The sequence below is a fragment of the Calidris pugnax genome, unplaced genomic scaffold, assembly GCF_001431845.1.
Source record: "Calidris pugnax isolate Ruff unplaced genomic scaffold, ASM143184v1 scaffold192, whole genome shotgun sequence".
NCBI classification, from domain to species: Eukaryota; Metazoa; Chordata; class Aves; order Charadriiformes; family Scolopacidae; genus Calidris; species Calidris pugnax.
The window spans coordinates 1,082,750-1,105,030 of NW_015090919.1; the positions used below are offsets into that span (position 1 = coordinate 1,082,750).

Below are 22,281 nucleotides of genomic sequence, written 5' to 3' on the forward strand. Positions count from 1 at the left end.
TGGGAAGTGTGGCGGGTGCGGGGGGTGAGGAGCTGGGGCTGAGCCTCCGGCTGCGGGGGAGTGCCCCTCGCGGGGGTCCCCGCTCCGACCTTTCCACCCGCACTGCCCGTCCGGGGGCTGAGCCTTCCCCTGGCCTCGGGGGGCTCGATCACTCCAGGTCTTGGACTAACCAGGGTCTTCTCCAGGCGTGATTACACCGTATGGGGGGGAAACGATCTGGTGGGAGGTGTCCCTGCCCAGGGCAGGGTGGTTAGAACGGGATGATCTTTAAGGTCCCTTCCAACCCAAACCATTCCATGATTCTATAAATTGGGATCTTCAGGGTTTGTTCTCTGCAACATATCTTGCCTATTATGCAGCACCTCTGAACGACATTCTTCCCCAGCTCTAGCTGGGGAGAGTTGCTTGTGACATGAACGACATGAGGGTCTGTGCTCACTCTAGTGCTGGAGAACACTCCCATGAGCAGCACACCTCTTGGGCAAAGATGTTACACAGACACTCAACTTGGCTCCTTGGCTTCACGCTGTCACTCCAGGCAGAGCCACCACTCTTCCAGACACTAGCTCACAGGGCAACTGGTCCTTTTCCTCCACTTAATCCTTCATTTAAGTCCAGGATATGACCTTAAGACTTGTCTGCTGAGGAAATTTCCTGGGGTTCTCTCTCTCTGCCCCTGGGCTATCATTAGCCTCCCCAGAGGCAATGGAGGCACAGCAGCTGGTGGCCAACATCCAGAGGACAGTCCAGCTCCATGGCTGAAAGGGATTAAGTTTCACTTCTAGACCATGTCTCTCCCATTCCATGGCCAGAGGGGTGAGATGGCCAGAACAGCACATTACTCATCAGGGCTACCATTTTTGGCCTTTTTGGAAAAAACAAAGGGTTTGCAGATAGCAGCAGGGTGTTGCTTTCTAACCGCATGGGACAAATGCCATCAGCCAGCCCACTCTGTGCCAGCCAAGAAGAGAGCAGGCTGAGCACTGCAGAAGAAAAATCACCAGAGATATTTTTACATCAGCCATTTTGAGGGTATTGCCGCAGCCCACCTCTGTGCTTGCCTGCAACGTGAGTTGAAGGAGAATTTTCTCTCCCCAACGCAAATTTTCTCACTGGCATCTCTGAAGTGCAAGTTGCCATGGAAACCATTTTGTCTGTGTCCCACGTTGCCCACATGTACTCGGAAGAAGCTGCAGAAGCAAAATGGCCGTTGTGTAATGCCGCAGGGTCTCGGAATATGAGGGGCTTGTGTGCTACACAGCACCCTTCCAGCTATGAGACCCTCTGAGAGAAGCTGCAGACCATTCCTTGGGAAAGCAATGAAACCCATGGAGGTTATGACGTGCTCGGTGAGAGAAGAACGGCCCCACCTCGCCTTAACTCTTGCAGTGCTTTGCATGGAGCTCCACACTGATCCTGCTGGCTCTCAGCACAGACTTCCTGCCACACTTCATCATTTTCAGTGTCACTGTGTCACTCCTACTCCTCCACCCATGGACGTGAGCCTCCACACCTATGTGCTGTGGCTCAGCCCACCCTGGTGGAGGGACAAAGGGTGCAAGTTAAAGAGAGCTTCAGCCATACTCTTAGGCTGCACATATTTGACTTCATCCTATCCTCTGCCTACCAGGCAGGTTGTTTGGGAAGAGACTGTTCTGGAGTGGGCTATGCAGATCCATACCCTGGTGAGTTTTATGGCAGTAGAATAATAAAGGCAGATCCTGGCCACAGCAGGAGACTTAGCAGAGAAAATGAAGGAAAAAGGCAGGCTTTGAAACATTTGGCTTGATCATATTGGAGTGCAAAAGGTCTTTCCTCCTTATTATCTAGAGTTCCCTGCAGGGAGAAAAAGGAGTGCAGTTGCTGAGCCTCTCCTGCGTTGCCCAGGAGTGTCAGATGGTCATAATCCAAAGTCAGGGTCTTCCCTCTGTGCCTCCATTCAGTTTTTGTCTCCAGAGACTCTTGCTCTGGCACCGTTGCAGAGATCTGAGAGACGCCTGCTTCCCTCCCAGGTCATGCCTCCCACCGGGCTGTGTTGTCCTGGCACCAGGAACAGCCCAGATCACAACCTCCAGCAGCCAGGCACAGCCAGCACAGATGTTGTCACTGCATGGCTCCCACACTTGCTGTGTCCTCGGGCTCTTTGATCATCTGAAGGCAGTGGGTGCACGCAGGGCTTTCCCAGGGTGGGAGCTGTGTAAATGGCAGGCGTGACTGCATCCACCAGCTGATCCTTGGGAGGGCTCTGGGGCAAGCAAAGGTCTTTACTTTTCCCGTCACTGCTTCCTGGCATATCATGGCAACCTTCTCAGCCATGGTTTGGCTCAAGAACTCAACACAATTGCCTGTTAGCAATTAACATGTGCATAGTGTGATCCTGCTCTTCATGTCTAAGCACCTTCTGGATGCAGGCGAGTTGGATGAGAGCACAGGACTGATGTTTGTGTGGTGTCCCCTTGCCTGTGAATGGTGTAGTTCTTCCAGTGGTCAGAGTAAGTCAGCATACAACCTACGGACTTTAGGGGAGCAGGATTGACCCCAGTGGGAAATTTCATCTGCCTTGGGGTAAGACACCAATCCCAGTCATGGAAAAGGTAATACGGAATTTCATAAAGGAGAAAATCAAGCACTAGGAATATGTGATTTGTGTCAGTCATCATGGAGCTGCCAAACAAACTAAATTCTTCTTTAGAGAAAGTTAAAATCTAATTGTGTAAGTCAGCATACAGCGTACGGACTTCAGGGGAGCAGGATTGAACCCAGTGGGAAATTTCATCTGCCTTGGGGTAAGACACCAATCCCGGTAATGGAAAAGGTAATACGGAATTTCATAAAGGAGAAAATCAAGCACTAGGAATATGTGATTTGTGTCAGTCATCATGGAGCTGCCAAACAAACTAAATTCTTCTTTAGAGAAAGTTAAAATCTAATTGTCAGCAGTAACCACATAGCTATAACACGGGCTATGGAAATGCATTTTATGTACAGCTGTAAGATGCAGGAATGGCTGAGCTAAGGTATAAAGCTAAATAAAGCACATACTGAATGATCATGGAAGATCTTTTAGAGCAGTTGTTAGTGAAGAACTGCAGTGGGATGGGGGTATTCCTACAGGTATGAGGGGATTTGAGATGTGGCTGAAACCTCAGTATTTCTGCCATTGCTCTGGAAGCAATCACTGATGATAAAATCTATGAGACAGCAAATAATGATTGCCAAATAACTTGGGTTCTTTGATAAACAGAGTACTGAACTTATTTTAAAGCAGCCAGTGCAGAGCCATGTAAGAAGAAGCAAGTATTGTTGGTCCTGCCCTTAGGACAGGACTGTGGATGCAGTGGAAGCACTGACTGGAAAAGTAGCCTCTAATATCGACCAGGGGGTCAGAGACCATGAATTTCAAAACAAAACGAATGCAGTGTTGGCCTTGGATGTGCCCCTTGAAGGATAAGAGCAGCAGCTGGTAACAGCTTGAGCCTTTGTATGAAGCACTGGAGCATCCTGGGTGGCAAAGTTGCCCACAGACGTGGGGATCACATCCTTTACACAGAGGCTGAATAGAAGTGGAGAAAAGGTCCTCTGAGAATATTCAGAGGAAAAACTCCTCATGAGCTGCTGGAGAAGAGGTGAGAAAGGATGACTTCAGAGGGTACTGCCTGCAGTGTCGGACCTTGCCTGCCAGGGGCAACGACAGAGAGCTGCCTCTGCTCTGATGCTTTCCCCAGGCGCTCTGGGCACTGGAGAAGCTGTCCTCACCATGTCACCATGCCATGGCCAGAGCCTCCTGCCCAGCTTCATCACTTCTGTTTCTGCCACTTGGGTACCTGGACACATCCCAGGGCAGCCCCACGCACTGGGCACCCTGCAGGCAGAGAAGCCTGCCCTTGGCAGCTCTCTGTTGTGTGATCAACACAAGGGTGGCCTGAGATGGGGACACAGAATAGCATTGACTCAGGCAGGCAGCAGGCAGGGGTGATGGACGAGGCAGGGGGTGCAGGGGTGCCCACAGCTCCTCACCACTCACCTGGAGGCTGCTGCAGAACGTTCCCCACTATCAGTCCACTGGTGGATGCGATTTGTGTGGGCAGCTGGGATGCAGCTGGAGGTTGTACCCTCGTCACGATGTCTGCCAGCCAGCCAGGCTGACAGGCTGGATGGTTGGTGTCTGTTAAGAGTTTCCCCACCTCCTGTGGTGGGGAGCTACAGGGAGCAATGGGATGGAGACCAAGGAGGAAGAGTCTGAGCAGCCATTTGGATTGAGTTGTTGTTGTTATATGTTCTGGCCCTGTCTCCACCTCTCTTCCAGATGATAGTTAGGATGGACTGCCATCCTAAGCAGGTCTTGTGTTCTCCCTAAATGCTTTCTCAGCCAAGAGAGATTCAGCCCAGCCTACTTTGCAATTCAGATGTGGCTGGTGGAGTCACCAGGCAGCACAGCGCTGGTGCAGTGCAAAGCTGGCCTGCTGTGTGCATCTGTGCTGGCTTTGCTCATCTCTCCCACAGGGCACAAAATCTAGGGCTCCGAGAGTCTTTGCTACCCTCCTGAGCACCTCTGGAGTCACCTCTGGAGTTCCTGCCATCACAGAAAGGAGCTGCAGCAGCATCTTATTCCAAGTGATGAGAACTGAGGAATCTCTCCCCCTCCACTGTCAGGTTACTGCATCACTGCATCACCCATGGGCAGGACCATCAACCAGCACTTTGTCCTCATCCAAGGAGCTGGGTATTCACAGGGCTGAGGGGAGTTAAAACATGCCACAAGCAGTTAGTCTGGTTTTTGGATACCCTCAGTGGGCAGGGAGATATTCAGGTGACTGATAAAAGGATGGGACGTGGAACATCAATGGCCAGAGGCAAAGATGGTGAGAAACACAGAAACAGCTTCTGTGAAATCAGGAGGAACTGAGTACACAGAAACCCAGCCAGATGTGCTGCAGGAGTGGGTGGGAATTTCCATTGGAGGAATTTTCTAAGGGAAAACCAGCATTCACACTTGAAATGCTCTGTAGGGAAACTTTCATTTTGACAAAATTCCAATTTTCTGCTGGAAAACCAGCCAAGAGGTGGCTGGGCTTCAGCTGCCTGCACACTGTGTCCCAGGAGATGACACAACTTGTCCTCAGGGACTTCCAGCCCCCTGGGACTGCTGCATGGTGGAGGCTGGAAAGCAGCTCAGCAAGATCAATCACTGCTTCCTGCACATCTTCACCCTGGAGGACACTGGGCCCAGGTAATGTGGTGATTCAGTAACTGGTGCAGAGTGGCTGGAGATGGAGCATGCTGGGGGACATCAGCCCCCGTGCAGCCCCTGGTGCTCCCCAACATGTCTAGCCCACCACACTGGAGCTCAGTCTGGCAGCTGGGGTGTCCATGGGAAAGCTTGCTGTTGGGATGTGGCTGCCTTGCTCCACAAGGTAGAGCTGGCACCCAGAGCTGCCAGATTGACTTTTTTTTTTTTTCTCCAGGGTCTCTCTGAAGACACGGGGACACCAGAGTCTGCTGTCGCACTGATAAGCTGCAGCCCTGCTCATTGCAAGGCATGGTGGGGTGTGCCTGTGGAGCACCTTGCTCAAGCAGAAATAGCCCCATCATTTGAAGAGGCTGGAGGGCATCCTGGAGGGCCAAATTCCCTGGGAAAGGGGACAGATGAGCTTCTCCAGATGGGTGTGTCTCCCCAGGCTACAGGCTTCATTGGTAGGCAAAGGTGCCCTATCAACTGGAGAGTGAGACCTCTGCACGTGCCCACCATCTTTGGGCAGTGATGAAGCTGAAAAGAGAGAAGAAAAAGGGTGGGAAAGGCAAATGAGGCACTCTGGAACTTGTAACCCTCACAGAGACAGGTGTCCTCAAAGACAGGACATTGTCTTCATAACAACGCGTGCAGAAACACCCAAGAGTTCCCACCTCTGAAACCTGCGTTTGGCAGGTGGCAGCAAACATCAGCTGAACCCCTTTGCATGCACCCCCAAGCCTCCTGTCCCCCTCCCAAGAGCCCACCACAGTGCCCAGAGCTCCCCTTGCATCCTGGGGCCCAGCCAGTCCTGGATCTCTCCCCCTGTAGTGAGCAGTGCCTAGGACACCTCAGTCCCCTCACTACTCCATGCTGCTGCTGGGAAAGTTTCATGTCTGTGTGAATGTTCAACTAGCTCCAGGGGCTCTCCAGCCCGTGCAGCTCCCATGTGAGTGCTCTCAACTTTGGGAGGACACAAAAAATTAGAGGGATGCTTTCCAACCTGACAGATGTGGCTTTTAAAGACACCAAACATGATAAATGAGAGGCGTACGGCCTCGGGAGTAGCTTTGGAGGATGCTGAGCAAGCGAGACAAAGCCAGAGCTGGCCCAGTTGTGCCGATGTGGCATGTAGGGGCAGGAGCTGAGTGGCACCAGACTTTCTGATGCCCTTGATGCACCTCACACCAGGAGCCAGCTGGCAGCCTAACGTGGAGCTGGGGTGTGCTCCAGTGTGCACCAGAACAGATAATTGGTGGGTTAGAGCTCCAACACAAAAATCCAGAGCACAGGAATGTGACAGCAAACACGCCGCCTCGAGAGCTGTGCCCTTCTGGCATGTGTGATTGATATTTTCTAGAAGATCAAAACCTTGTTGCCAAGGACAGATTGATTGCACAAGTTCTGTTATGCAACCAGCATAAAAATAAATAAAAACACAATGAGAAAAGGCTAAACAGCACTCATTTTGAAGAAAACAGTTTTTATCTCATCTCCTTCCCTGAAGGTATCCATAATGTACTTACAAGCCAGCACATCTGGAAAGCAAGACACAGACTCAAGGTGGTCTTCCTGGAAAGAGGAACACACAGGTAGGGTTATCTCTCTGGGGAAAAACCTCACTGAGAGTCTTTGTGGCCAACAATCCAGTTCTCCAAGGCTTCATCCTTCTCCTGCAATCCTGTGAATTGCCCTTTACTTCCCTTTGCAGTCTGCTCTCCAAGCCCCAGCCCTGATCTAATGCTAGAAAGCTCCAGCCAGTCTAAGGATTTCTAATACACCATGTTTCTCCTTTACTCGTTTTTCTATTGAGTTAAGCTTCGTGTTGCCAACCTCCTGAAGCAGATGAGTCCTCTCTACCATGACCACTGCTCCTGCGTGTGTCAAACCCGGCGAGTGAAGCCCTTCAGCCTTATGTGGTTAGTTCAGCAAAGTCAGAAGCACTTGAAATTGGGGTTTTGCACATGGTGAAAGGCATTCAGCATCTGTAACCATAGGCACTACTTCAACCCCCAAACAAATGCCTCAGTATAGCTGAGGTTGCTATGTACCAGTCAAAAGACTCCCAATATATCCTAAAAATAAATACAGAGATAATAGCCTGCAGAAGCCACAGTTACCTCACCAGTGCTTAATTATACTCATTTACATAATTTACAGAATCATTTCCTGCTTCTTGGACTCAAATGTCCCAGTTTCCTCCTTTTTTGTTTGCCAGCTGCCTTGGGACAGTCCCCTGCAGGTCATTGCCCAGCTTTGCCTGAGAAGTTAAGGAGAAGGAAATCTCCGCATTGCATTTGATTTTCCCTTCTGGCATGGGGTGTGCCTCACCCCAGTACTGCCCACCCTTGAGCCCGGCACCCCAGGAAACAGGAGGACACAAGGTAGAGCCACATGCCCTTTGTGTGTGTGTAGGTTCTGCACTACTCAACAAGCTCCCAGGAGCTTCTCCTGCCATCACCCCCCTCAGGAGTTCCCTGGGCCCTGTCCTGTAAACGTCACCTGCACTCAGTCTCTAACACTGGGGCTTCTGAGCAGCCTTCTCACATCAAGGGCTGTTTCACTTCTGTCCCCTGCCCCAGCCCATGCCCAGGGAAGCAGAGGTCCCCACAGTGTCACACTAGATGTGCCCTGAATACCTCTTGATGATCAGGGGTGGTGAACACTTCATCAGGGAACGTGCTCTTTGTGTTCCACCAGGGATGCTGTGGGTGCTCTGGCCTTCCTGTTTGCACTCACAAGCTGTCTTGGAAGAAAGATGTTTAAGATATCTGGGGGAAAAGAGCAGAAAAAAGGGAGGGCTAAGTCTTCATAAGGGCTTTGGCCAACCAGGTCTTGCACTGAACTCTCACTTGCCATGGAGGAATCTATTGCTGCAACACCCTGGGGCTCCCCTTGTTTCCCACTTGTCCTTCATTTTCTGATTTCCCTCTCACTTGACCCAGTTCTGCCCACTCATAAATGTCTTCAAACTTGGAAAAGGGGTGAAATATGAATTTAAATGGAAAGTGCTAGACTAAAACAAAGCTCCATCTAGTTCAGGGATGGGTAATGGATGGGTAAAGTCACCTTTGGGTTTTCAAGACTTCAAGCCTATTCTGTTCATGCCACTCCCTGCTTCCAACCACTCTCTTCCTTTCTCCGTATCTCCCCTAGGTTTACTCCATGCAAGGTGAGGTGGCCACCATTGCACCTTGCTGTAGACCAAATGTCTAGATGGTTTTTTGCTCTGTTTCCAATTACATTCCTAATTATTCTTGAAGGAGGGCTATTTGCATGAAAGCTCGTCAACTTTTTTTCCAGCTGTAGCGGCTCATCTAATAGAAAATATTATTGTCCTCTATGGACCTTGTTTCTTTTATATGCTTAGATCATCATGCCTACAAAAGCATTAATAGTAATTATTACTAACATTGCAGTGTGGACCCGAGTGAGCAGATGTACCCACAGACCAAGTCAAATAGTGCTCCCTTCTCTCTCTGAGTGCCAATTAACAGCCACCCCTCTCCTGCGGGTCTCCGCCACGTGCATTACCTTCCGCTGGCAGACACCACTGTTTGCCTGCCAGTCACTGAGAGATTTGTAAGGCTTCTTTTGCAGTAGTTCACAGTCAACTTTACATTTTACCACAGTGAATAATTTAAATTGTCTTGATCAGATGGTTTAGACATCTGTTTATCCCATTTCCCAAGTTCTGTGGAGACAAAAAAAAAAATAATGCACACTGCTCTCTCTTGTGCCAGCAGAGCATCGATTTCTTTTCCTTGGTTTTATCTTCCCTCCAATCACAACCTGGAGTGGATCCCCTCTGCTGTCCCAAAATTATTTAAGGACCAACACACCTTAGAGGAAGTCTCTTGAAAAGCCAAGTGAACAAAGCATGAACTCCATCACCTGTTTGGTGACTGCTCAGACCTATTTGTGAGATGTGATGTCTCTGTGCAAACAGGGCACTGACTCTTTGCCAACAGAGCACGGTCGTTCCTGTGGCTCCCAGCCCCTTGCTGCAGCGTCTCATGGATGTACCCCACACAGTCCTGAGACTCACGGGCCTGCTGGTCCCCAAACCACTCATCAGATCTCTGGTTTTGTGCAACAGCTGTATTTATTATGTGCTTTTATGCCCTTAGTAAGTTGCTCTTGAAAGTCCCTCTTTGACCTCCCTTGTTTTCCTTTGATCCTTCCCTTGCCAGAGCTGCCACTTTCTTCCCTTTCCCCGCTCAGACTCGCAGCCCGTCCCCCTCTGAGGGATGTCTGTTTGCTTCCAAATGCTGTGTTCAGTCTCCTGTGTAACCACACCGGCATTCTTCATCCAGAACAGGTTTCCAATAAATTATATATATATTTACCTGAGCCTTTCATGTGAGGTCTTCAGGCAATTCACTCTGTCTGAATTCACCTTTTTAGTTGCTCCCTTTGCTCAGCCAGATGCTCCATTTCAGCCAGATGCTCTCATTCCCTCTCCCGTCACTCGGTGCTGTGGTGGTTGCTGCTTCTCGTAGAAGTCTCTGACTAGATCCACATGAGAGGTGACTTTTCTACAGTTACCTCTCAAACCTGAGCAATTCTTTGGACTAAATGAAGCATTACTTCTCTGCCTCACTTTTCCAGCCAGCTGGCATGCTCAAACAGCTCAGCCTTGGCTTTGCACTGATTTATCCTCTCTGCACGGAGGGGATCAATGTTCCCTGTTATCCATGTTTTCTGTGCTGGCACATCTCTGAGTTGCTCTTGAACTCCGAGGGATCTGTCACCCTCCTGTTGGGTGCCCAATGTCAAAGTCAGTCCCAACACCAGCTTCACCCTTTCTAAGCCCACGACAGCAGCTCAGGAGGCCGCCGGGGTATTTATTGATCTAATTAATGTACCTACTGGATTTAAGACCACTCTCTCTCGAGGAAGAAAGTTTTCCTTACGTGCAAACGGAGTTCCCTTTGCTGCACATTGTGCTCATTGCACCTCAGAGAGGAACCCGGGTCCCTCCGCTCAGTGACCCCCGAGCTGGCAACAGGCTGTAGTTGTAGGGCCCCTATTTGCCCCCCCTTTCCCTGGGCAGAAGCTCTACTCGCCCCCCGACCCTCTCCCGGGAGCCCCGGGGTCGCCGCCCCCCCGCGGGGTTGAGCGGAGCCGGCGCTGCCACCCCCTCAGCCCAGGACACAGCCGGGGGTGCCCGGGGGGTCCCCCGGGGGGGGAGTCCCGTCCCCCCCCCGCCCACGGAGCGCCTCCCCGGGCGGGGCCGGCAGCGCTATAAGGGGCGGCGGCGGCGGTACCGGCCGCGCTATGGGGAGCGGGTGGTGCGGCGCGGCGCTGCTGGCCGTGGGGCCGGGTCACGGGGCGCTGCTCTTCCTCCTCCTCTTCCTCGTCCTGCTGCTGCTGGGCTGCTCCCGGCCGCTGGTGCTGCGGCGCGGCCCGGGGCGGGTGGGCTACCTGCCGGCCCCCGGGCTGAGCCGCGGGGAGGCCGCTCGCCGCGCCCGCCGCGCCCGCCGGCCCGGTGCCCTCCCGCCGCCCTACCCCAACGGCTGGTACCGCCTGCTCGACTCCGCGCAGCTGCCCCGCGGAGCCGTCCGCAGCCTCTCCCTGCTCGGTGAGTGCCAGCCGCCGCATCCCCCACCGGCCACCCCGACCCCCGCCCCGGGCAATGGGGGTGACGAGGCTCCGGATCCTGGCCAGTGGGCAGGGCATCCCTGCCGGGGGATCCCCACCGGGATAGCAGGGCATCCCTCCCCGGGCATCCCTCCCCGGGCATCCCTCCCCGGGCATCCCTACCAGGGCATCCCTGCTCGGACATCCCCATCAGGATACCAGGGCACTCTACCAGGGCATCCTTGCTGGAGAATCGGGCTTTTGTGCCCAGGCACAGCACCGAGCACCAGGGCATCCATGCCTGGCTACATCTGCTGGGGCAGTGTGGTACCCAGGCCAGCCTCCATGCTGGGGCACTGGTACATCCCAGCCAGCATCCCTGCTGGGTCACCAGGATATCCCTGCCCCGACAACTCCACTGGGGTACCAGGGAATCCTGGGCGGCATCTCTGCCAGGGGAACAGTGCATCCCTGCTGGAGCACAGGGACATCCCTGCCCAGGCAGCCCCACCGAGGCACCTCATGCAGACATCCTCACCGAGGCACTGGGGCACTCCAGCCTGGTGTCCTGCTGGGGTGTGTGGGTATCCAAACCAGTATCCATGCTCGCCCACTGCAGTGTTGCTGCCTGGCCCCCCTGCCAGTGTGCAGGGCACCCCTGCCTGGGCACCCCTGCCTGGGCATCCCTGCCTGGGGCCTCTGCTGGGGCACTGGGACAGCTCTGCCCAGGTATCCCCTTCAGGGCACCCCATTCAGCACCCACATGAGGCACCAAGGGTGTCACAGCCTCAGCTTTTGCGTGGGCATTGAGTATCTCTGCTTGGCCACCGGGACACCATGGCACAGGAGCCTTGAGGGTGTGCAGGGCACCGCTGGCTGGGCTCCTTGCTGGGACACCGGCCCATCCTGCTGCCTGGGCTCTCCTCCCAGGCATCGCTACCTGCAGCTCCCCATGGCCTGGGGAGATGAGGATGGGGCTTCACAGCCACGTCCAGAGGGGTGCTGTGCTTGTCCAGGGTTGTTGCACACAATTTTGGACTTGTGCTGGTGGCTTCCTCGTTAGAAAGGATGTTTCTTCATTGAAATCCCTCAGATTCAGTGGTAAACGTGTAAGGTGTTTTCTATGTTCAAGAGCCAATCTTTCCTGTGAAGTTGTTTGGTTGTTTCTGTATATTGTTTCTGTATATTCTGTATATACAATCTAACATACAGGCCTAGAGAGCCCCGTATCTATTACGACACCCTTCGTTGTCTGCCCAAAGCCTGGTTCCTGGCACCCAGTTCTCTGGGTCTGGCTGAAATGTGCCTGTAAAATCATTTCTAGTGGGAGAGTGACAGCAGTGTAGTGGTGCCAGGAAGATTATCAGTAAATAAGACAGTTAAACAACCTGTAGCCTCCAGGTTTGTGGATGTCTAATTTATTTTGGAGTCTCTGAGCATAGCCTGGAAATGTAGCCCTGCTCCACAGGCAGCGAGCCAGAGGAGATGAAAGCATAAAAATCATCTGACTCAGCCCCTGTAAGACTCATCCTTCGGGATGGGACACCTTCCAGAACATGGCACTGAGCAGGCAGGAAAGCCTCATTCTCTCCTGAGACTGTGGAAGTGGGGTGAGAGCCCCTCTGATCCATGGGGCACCGCGCAGTGATGCTGTCTGGGTGCCTGCTGCAGGGAAGCTGCTCAGACCCAGCCAGGCTCCTGGGCAGGAAAACCCGAGTGCATCCTCTGAGCCAAGTGCCCAAAGTGCAGGGTGGTCCTTTATGTCCCATGTGCTGTTCTTGCTGCAATTGCCATTTGATTTCCATAAAAGAAATGGGCTAATTTAATAGGAAAATGTCAGTATGTGGCTCTTAATACTCTAATATTCACCCACAGCAGAGTTTCTCAGTATACCTTAGGCCAGGATACTGCCCTCCCAAGTGGAGAGACATCAGATTTGATGCACAAGCCAGAGCAGAGATCAGCTTCTCCTCTGGCTCTGCTGGCTCCAGAGGGCAAAGGCTGGAGGCAAAAGCAGCACTTTCTCAGGAATCCTGGGTGAGGTTTTTGGACAGCCCAGCAAGGGTCTGGCCATGGGCTAGATCTTCAAGGCTGAAGAGCTTCAAGCTGTCTGTATGAAGGAAAGCTGTAGAGGTGGGGCCTTCTTGGAGTAAAACTGTCTTAAAACTTTGGTGGACAAAGCACCAGGCTGCAGGGCTGCTCCTTGGGGACCCCCTGGGCTCCAGGTGCTCTGGTCTGACCCATCCGATGCTCCTCCTCTGTGTGTCCACACTGCTGGTGAACCTGCAACACCTCCCAAGACAGGCAGGAACCCTTTCCCCTCTTTGTCCTGAACCTCAGGTCAAGTAGAGAGGCAGGTTGGAGAGAAAGGAAAATGCTGATGTTTCAGAATGACTCCCTGTTACCTGGGGCAGGGAGAAGGACCTGCACCTCGAGTGTCACCACTCCCCTGTGCCTTCTGCAGGCAGATGTGTGAGAGCCTTCCAGAAAGACTGGAGGGACAACAGAGCCAGGTGTCCTGAGCAAGGAGGGGCCTCCAGGCACTGGAGTACAACCAGATATCAGAAATAATGATTCCTAGGCTCCAAAGCTGGGAAAGTTTGCAGGGTTTCCTTTTCTTTGCTCAGACCACAAAATTTCAATCAAAGAAAGTGGGTTTGGGTGGGATGGATCACACTCTGTCACATCATTGGTGTGTCTGTCTGGGGAAATACGTACAGAACTTGGCTCCCAAAGTTTAGTTTGGTCTTATCTCACTTGTTGAGCTTTAAGTTCCAGCAGCAGCTGTAAAGATCAGATTCCACATGCTGATGGAATCTGAGTACGTATATGCATACGCTGGAGCACAGTATGGAAGAGAGGACCTTGGGGCACCTTCCCTGGCCTTTAACTCAGTGGCCACGTATGAACAGCCCAAGTGCTTCTGAGCTCCCAGACCAGCTGCATTCCCTTCCAGCCAGGACATGAACTGAGGGGACACTGGAGCAGGTCTCGCTTTGCTTTCAGGCCAGTTCCCCGTGGAGCAGCCCCTCTCCTCTGAGCCACGGGCAGGGATGTGGGTGGTGGCAGGAATGATGCAGGTTCTGGCAGGGATGAGGTGGGTGTTGGCAGATCTGTGGTGCCACAGTACCCTTGGAGCACCTCTGTGTCGGGTTGGGAAAGCACCTGGCACATATTCTGTCCCTCCAGGAAGAGCATTTATTTAGATAATACTGTGACATGCCATCCAGCCATGGTTCCTTGCACAGCTGGGTGGAGCGGTGCCATGAACAGATCTGTGGGTCATAGCCCAGGAACTCTCTGTCTCTCCTTTTTAGTAGTCCCTTGCTCAGCTGAGGCAGCGCTGCCCTGGCAGTGGGGAGGAAGAAGAGGATCCCAGAGCTAAGCAGGGATGGATCCCAAAAGGGCAAACCTCACATCGCTTCATGGAGCACAGGGAATTGGGCGCAGCAATGGAGAATAGCAAGTCTGAGTGTGGGGGCAACGTGGCCCCAGCCGCGCTGGCACTGACCCTCCACTGCCTGCCTGGAGCAGACTGGAGTCAGGCCCTTCCCTTCCCTTCCCTTCCCTTCCCTTCCCTTCCCTTCCCTTTTTCCCTTCCCCTTTTCCCTTCCCCTTTTCCCTTCCCCTTTTCCCTTCCCTTCCCTTCCCCCTTCCCTTCCCTTCAAAACTCCCTTTTGCTGAGGAGGTGTCAGGGCTCTGGCCCACAGCCCCCATCCGTCCCTGCTGGAGGAAGGTCTCCCCCACCGAGCCGTGCAGACAGCTCTGGGGGTTGGAGAGCAAAGAGACGAAGGTCTTCTCCTTCCAGCGACCATTGCTCAGAGATTCCTGAAATGTATGAGCCTGCAGTCTCTGCTCTAACCCTCTCAGGCAAAGGGACAGGAACAGTTTTCTTCACATGCAGCTATTGCTCTGCTCTGTGTGGATCCCTCCCTTAGCAGGGGAAGCATCCTGAACCTGTAAATATTTATGTGAAAGCAGCTTTTATCCTACACCTGAGACAGGGTCTGAGAGCTCAAAAACCAGGGCTGAGGGCCAAAGCCAGGAGGGTTTAGAAACGACCAGGAGAAATTATGCTCCCCCCCTACCCGGAGCAAGGCAGTGCCCTTCAGCGGGGTGGTTTCTGTGCTCCAGCAGCTCCTTGGGACACTGGGCACCTTGGGACTCGGGGCAGCTGCCCGGCTCTGCAGGGTGCCAACGTGCAACGTGCCAACGTGCAACACGGGCTGCGACAGGCTGTGGAACAACCCTTCCCTGCTCTGGGACATCTTTTGAACCCCAGCAGCAAGCTGCCAACGTGCAACATGGGCTGCGACAGGCTGTGGAACAACCCTTCCCTGCTCTGGGACATCTTTTGAACCCCAGCAGCAAGCTGACGGCCACCACAGCCTGGGCATTTGTGACAGCATCTGCCACCCCAATTCAGCACAGCCCTTTTTTGCAGGCAGCAGATGCCTCCTGCCTGCATCCTGCCTGCAGGTCTCCCCTGCCCGCAGGCACCAGCTCTGGCAGCGGCCTGGTGCCATCTCGTGGTTAAATAACTTCTCTGGAGCGAGCATATTCCTGTCCTGCCACTGCTCTTCCACTAGGAAAGAAAGAAAACACCCAGTATTAATTTTTTAGCAGGATATTTCTGCACATTGGGTGCAATGTTTGGTAAAAGCCAGTTCAGATGTGATAGATACCCCATTCCTGGAAACGTGCCAGGTCAGGTTGGATGGGGCTCTGAGCAACCTGGTCTAGTTGAGGGTGTCACTGCATGTGGCAGAGGCATTGGACTAGAAAGTCTTCAGAGGTCCCTTGCAGCCCAAACTATTCTGTAATTCTGTAAGGGGCCACGCGATGTGTGACACCCCACCCACCCTCATAGAATCATTATGGTTGGAAGGGCCCTTTCAGATCATCGAATCCGACCGTCATCCCCCTACTGCCAAAAGCACCACTAACCCATGTCCCTCAGCACCACATCTGCCCGGCTTTTAAATATCTCCAGGGATGGTGACTCCACCACTGCCCTGGGCAGCCTCTTCCAAGGTCTCACAACCCTTTCAGTGAAGAAACTTTCCCCAGTATCCATCCTAAACTTCCCCTGGTGCAACTTGAGGCTGTGTCCTCTTGTCCCATCGCCTGTTCCTTGGGAGAAGAGACCGACCCCCCCTGGCTACACCCTCCTTTCAGGGAGTTGTAGAGGGCAAGAAGGTCTCCCCTCAGCCTCCTTTTCTCCAGGCTGAACACCCCCAACTCCCTCAGCCGCTCCTCACAAGACTTGTGCTCCAGACCCCTCACCAGCTCCGTTGCCCTTCTCTGGACCCGCTCCAGCCCCTCAATATAGGGATGTTGTTTTCACAATCTCACAACCTTGTATTTCTGCAGGAGAACAGCTCGCTGTGTTTCGCACCCAGGATGGCCAAGCCCATGTGGTGGACACTTACTGCCCTCACCTCGGGGCTAACCTTGCTGCCGGCGGGCGCGTCGTGGGCAACTGCATCGAGTGCCCCTTTCACGGCTGGCAGTTTCGAGGAGAGGACGGAAAATGCACCCGCATCCCCTACGCTGAAAAAGGTGACTTCCCCCCAGATCCACAGAAAACATCTGCAGCGATGACAGTGCCCTGTGTGTGCGCTCATTAAAAGCTACTTCATTAAGGAAAAATGGTCCATTAAGGAAAACTAACTCACCCTCCATCCTGCTCTCCTATTTCATGCAGTGCCCTGCTTCTCCTCCTGGGTTGTCCATGTCAGGGTATGAATTTCTAGTGTCCTTTCCTGTGTTAGATGGTAACTGGAACTTTAGTTAAAGAACTGCCCTTCTTGATTTTGATAATCCTACAACTCCTGCATTCAGCAAGCAGGGTATAAAAGATTTTTAACTCTGAGTCATGCATTGCACCAGCAGGCATGGATCCTGAGGAGCTATTGGGTTTCAGAAATGATTCTGTGCTCTATAGCGATAGCTTATACCACGTCAGTGCTTAAATCTGTCACATTAGCATGACAGAATAGTCTCTCAATGGGATTTTTTCTCCTTTTAAGGCTAGAAAGGAACTTTTGGTTGGAATCCAGGAGAGCTCTTCGCATACACCTACCATTTAGATATGGTTTGCGTTGACTGTGTAGGAAGAATATCTTACTTAAAGTTCACATTAACAATTACTTGATCTGGCTGCACTAATTGGTTTAAATCACCAGTTCTAGACATGGCTGAAACCAGCAAAGAGACCTTCCTTGAGTTTTGCTTTGGCTTGTGCTTCTTAGTTATTTTTCTGAGAAATTCAACTTCAGTTGAGATTGATTGGGACAGCAATGCAAACATTGATTTGCAGCAAAAGTCAGTCTTCCTGCTAAACAGACCATTTTCCCCCAAAGTGAAAGAAACATTCCATCTACATGGGGTAAGAAGAACAATTTCTAGATCTCACTAAACAGCAATTCCTTTTGTGTGTGTGTGATGTTTTCACGAAAAGGATGAATACTCTATATTTTCCCTATACATACTCAGGAGCTGCATTTGATTGAAAAATTGTTTCTAAATTGTAATCAAAGATGTATTTGATCACAAAATGAGAATGAATATTCTGGTTATGCAGGAATGCTTGCCAAAATGCATTGTTTCAGCTGAAACTGCTGCATTCAGATTTGTGGTTATCTGATACTAAGAGACCGAAACTGCAGACAGCTGCCCTGCTCCCAGTGCAGCCCAAATGGGTCAGGTTGATATAAACAGATTTAAAAGCCATCTGTGCTCATGCAGGTCACTTTGAGAGGGGTGTTGGAGAGCTGGGATGGGCAGCTCCTGCGGCACTGGGCTTGCAGGGGACCAGCAGCCAGAGCCCAGCCGGGGGCTGGATGTCTGTCTGGGGGCAGGTGAAGGCCTCTTTAAAATCAGAGACTCATAGAATTATCTAGTTTGGAAGGGACCTTTAAGACCATCTATTCCAACCATCAACCTAACTGACAAAAAAACCATCACCAACCCATGTCCCGAAGGTCTCCCCTCAGCCTCCTTTTCTCCAGGCTGAACACCCCCAGCTCCCTCAGCTGCTCCTCATCAGACTTATTTTCCAGACCCCTCATCAGCTCCGTCGCCCTTCTCTGGACCCACTCCAGCCCCTCAATGTCTTTTTTGTGGGAAGGGGCCCAAAACTGGACACAGCCCTCGAGGTGAGGCCTCACCAGTGCCCGGTACAGCACCATCACCTCCCAAGTCCTCCTTCCCACGCTGTTCCTGACACAGGCCAGGATGCTGGTGGCCTCCATGGCCACCTGGGCACACTGCTGGCTCCTGTTCAGCCAACAGTTGACGAACACCCCCAGGTCCCTTTCTGCCCGGCAGCTCCAGCCCCTCTGCCCCCAGCCTGGAGCGCTGCGTAGGGCTGGTGTGACCCAAGGGCAGGACCCAGCACTTGGCCTTGTTGAACCTCAGAAAGTTTCAACAAAAAAAATATATCGCGAGATGCATCCCACCCAAAGCACTATTTTTTTTTTCAATCAGAAATCACAGCAAAGGTCTCCTTCTGTCCCCTCAGACAGTCATTGGCTGAAAGAGAAACATAATTTCTCCTGTTATTTCACTTCCCACGTGACTGTACAAGGCTGAATAATAAGGAAACGCTATGCTCTGTGCTTGTTTGCAAATTAGAAAAGATAGTAATGAAAGCAAAAACCTTCTGACAATTGGGCAAATATAAATGCCAAAATTCATTTTACCAGAAGGGCTGCAGATTTTAAAGCAGCACATGGTACTGCAGGATTGGAACAGAGACTGATTTGAACTCAAGGGGTAGAGATGGTTTTTACTCTCTGCACATCTGTAACTAAAAGCGTCTCATTGAAGCTTGAGGAGGGTCCATTGATGTAGCAGACACTAATCATTTGGACAGTTTTGAGCAGTGAAAGAGGCTGCAGAGCCATGCTTCTTTCTTAGAAAACTTATGCAAAATACTCAACTGAAATAAAAGTGATTTAAGCAAATATTTTTATGTGAACTTCAGAAGCTGTTGTCCTTCTTCAGCAGCCTGAAGGGTGGCAAGTGTCACCAGAGTGTCTGTGCCACGTGAGTGTCACCCATAATGAGCTCTGGGCCATGATTGAGGATGAGGTGACCCTTAGAACCAGCATCACTCTTGGAGATGACACTTTTAAGCCATTCTTTTCTCCCCTGCAGTGCCGGATTTTGCCAGGGTGCAGACCTGGCCATCCTGCGAGGTGAACGGGATGCTGCTGGTCTGGTACCACTGCGAAGGGGCTGGTCCCACGTGGGCAGTGCCCAAGCAGCGGGAGGTGGCCACCAAGGAGTGGGTGTTCCGAGGCCAGACGGAGCACTTGGTGGATGCCCACATCCAGGTAGGGAGCCTTGTCCACTCCTGGGTCCTCTCCTACAGTCCAGTTCAGGGCCATCTCCTCCCAGTTAATCCATTTATGGACATCTCCCTCCCAATTAACTGGGCTCTGCCTGTGCCCGGTGCCACCACTGCTGCCGGCAGAGCTCAGACCCAGAATAACACCCCAGCACTGCAGCCTGGGAATACAGCATACGTTCCCCAAACACAGATCGTGAGCTTCTTGAGCAGAGAGCAGATGTTCTGGGTACTTAAAGGGAATATGTTAATTTGCTTTGACTTATAACTGATGTAATTAAAAAAAAAAAAGAAGAAGAAGAAGATTCTCTAAGAATTGCGGCACTTAGTGTCAGGAGGCTTTTCAACTCATCGATCACCACAATGGAAACACAGGGTTATTTTGCTGTTAATCTTCATAATCACCATCACACGCTGACAAATGTGCCTCGGGGAATAAAAAAAGGCTGTTGCCTCCATCACGTCTCAGCAGAAACGGGGCTGGAAAAGGGGCACGGTTCTGTGGCACTGAAGAGGGGTGACGGTGGCCAGGGTCCTCGGGGGGAGTCAGGGGCATCCACGGGTGGAGGCTCCCCCGGGAGAGCAGTGGGAGGGAGCAGCAGGTCTGAAAATGCGCAGTCCCTTGGCATTTCAGACCTTGGGAGATTTGTAGCTACTTGCCACTGAGCAGAACAGTTCTATTTGTAAAAATCAGTGACAAAAAATGACAATGTCAAGCCCACTTCTCTCCAGAGGCAGCACCCGTCTGGTGACTAAATCATGACTAAGGTGAGTCGGTTAGAAAGAAACAAAGAATGATTAGAAGAAAAGAAGAAGGTGCATGAGCCAGGGTAGATAAGGCTTCGGGAGTGGGCAGAGGAGTTGTGAGAAGCAGAGAGAATCTGGGAGATTGATGGGATAATAATTATTTCATCTCTGCTTTTCAGTACAAGACACAGTACACAGATCTACACAGGGGCCAGGCTGTGCTACTTGCCAAGCTGGTAGAAAGCTGGGGTATTTGGGTAGTAAAGCAGCTAAAACTTCTGAAAAAGTGACATAATGTGGGCAGGCTGGTGGGGTTTAAAGGTTTGAAAGTGTGTGAAAAGTTGTCTAGGAGCACAAGCACAAAAATCCTTTATTCCTTACTATTATAACAGGGCCAAAGGAAAGAGTTCTTTGGAGTCCCAGCTTGTGCAGCAGCAGAAGTTAGCATGCTTAGGCTCCTGTGAGCTTAAAATGAACTCTGAATTTTCTGAGCTTCATGTTTAAATTACTCCTAAACACTAATTAAGACTAGTCCCAAGTCAGTCTGTGCTGAGGCCCCTTCCCCTGCTCACTCAGTTGCCTCTTGTGCCATGTACCTGCGAGCATTGCTGCTGCGCTCAGTGATGTGCCTTGGGCTCTCCAGCAGTGCCATTGCGATGCTGCTCTTAAATACAGGCAGCTCCCACCCAACTCAGCTCTCACCAATGGCAAATTGTTCCCCGATGGCAGGAAATCCCCGAAAATGCGGCTGACACAGCTCACCTGGCTTTCGTCCATGGACCAGCAATTCTGGGTGGATCCGATCTGAGATACACAAGGTCCAAGCTGTGGGATTTTATGAAGCACATCTGGAAGGTAAGACTCTGGCTCCCCTCTTAACCATGAGGAGGTCGAAGTCTTTCAAACCAGGTCCCCTTTCTGTCTCAAAACATCGGTCCCACCTCACCCCCTCTCCTGCATCCCCCCATCTTCAGGTCCAGTCTCTTTTCTGTGTCTCTGAGGGTTTTGTCTCCCAATTAACTGGGCTCTGCCTGTGCCCGGTGCCACCACTGCTGCTGGCAGAGCTCAGATCTAGAATAACACCCCAGAACCGCAGCCTGGGAATACAGCATACGTTCCCCAAACACAGATCGTGAGCTTCTTGAGCAGAGAGCAGATGTTCTGGGTACTTAAAGGGAATATGTTAATTTGCTTTGACTTATAACTGATGTAATTAAAAAAAAAAAAGAAGAAGAAGAAGATTCTCTAAGAATTGCGGCACTTAGTGTCAGGAGGCTTTTCAACTCATCGATCACCACAATGGAAACACAGGGTTATTTTGCTGTTAATCTTCATAATCACCATCACACGCTGACAAATGTGCCTCGGGGAATAAAAAAAGGCTGTTGCCTCCATCACGTCTCAGCAGAAACGGGGCTGGAAAAGGGGCACGGTTCTGTGGCACTGAAGAGGGGTGACGGTGGCCAGGGTCCTCGGGGGGAGTCAGGGGCATCCACGGGTGGAGGCTCCCCCGGGAGAGCAGTGGGAGGGAGCAGCAGGTCTGAAAATGCGCAGTCCCTTGGCATTTCAGACCTTGGGAGATTTGTAGCTACTTGCCACTGAGCAGAACAGTTCTATTTGTAAAAATCAGTGACAAAAAATGACAATGTCAAGCCCACTTCTCTCCAGAGGCAGCACCCGTCTGGTGACTAAATCATGACTAAGGTGAGTCGGTTAGAAAGAAACAAAGAATGATTAGAAGAAAAGAAGAAGGTGCATGAGCCAGGGTAGATAAGGCTTCGGGAGTGGGCAGAGGAGTTGTGAGAAGCAGAGAGAATCTGGGAGATTGATGGGATAATAATTATTTCATCTCTGCTTTTCAGTACAAGACACAGTACACAGATCTACACAGGGGCCAGGCTGTGCTACTTGCCAAGCTGGTAGAAAGCTGGGGTATTTGGGTAGTAAAGCAGCTAAAACTTCTGAAAAAGTGACATAATGTGGGCAGGCTGGTGGGGTTTAAAGGTTTGAAAGTGTGTGAAAAGTTGTCTAGGAGCACAAGCACAAAAATCCTTTATTCCTTACTATTATAACAGGGCCAAAGGAAAGAGTTCTTTGGAGTCCCAGCTTGTGCAGCAGCAGAAGTTAGCATGCTTAGGCTCCTGTGAGCTTAAAATGAACTCTGAATTTTCTGAGCTTCATGTTTAAATTACTCCTAAACACTAATTAAGACTAGTCCCAAGTCAGTCTGTGCTGAGGCCCCTTCCCCTGCTCACTCAGTTGCCTCTTGTGCCATGTACCTGCGAGCATTGCTGCTGCGCTCAGTGATGTGCCTTGGGCTCTCCAGCAGTGCCATTGCGATGCTGCTCTTAAATACAGGCAGCTC

The 22,281-nt window shown here is 51.6% G+C and overlaps 1 protein-coding gene across 1 annotated transcript in view; it reads left to right on the forward strand.

Annotated features, from left to right (window-relative positions):
- Positions 1 to 22,281, forward strand: part of LOC106892493 (cholesterol 7-desaturase-like) — a 29,466-nt gene that overhangs the window by 2,294 nt on the left and 4,891 nt on the right. Inside the window, exons 4-8 of the mRNA XM_014949715.1 lie at positions 10,287 to 10,524; positions 10,619 to 10,814; positions 16,187 to 16,375; positions 18,977 to 19,155; positions 20,646 to 20,771. Coding sequence (XP_014805201.1) covers positions 10,287 to 10,524; positions 10,619 to 10,814; positions 16,187 to 16,375; positions 18,977 to 19,155; positions 20,646 to 20,771 — 928 coding nt within the window. The remainder of the gene's footprint in view (positions 1 to 10,286; positions 10,525 to 10,618; positions 10,815 to 16,186; positions 16,376 to 18,976; positions 19,156 to 20,645; positions 20,772 to 22,281) is intronic.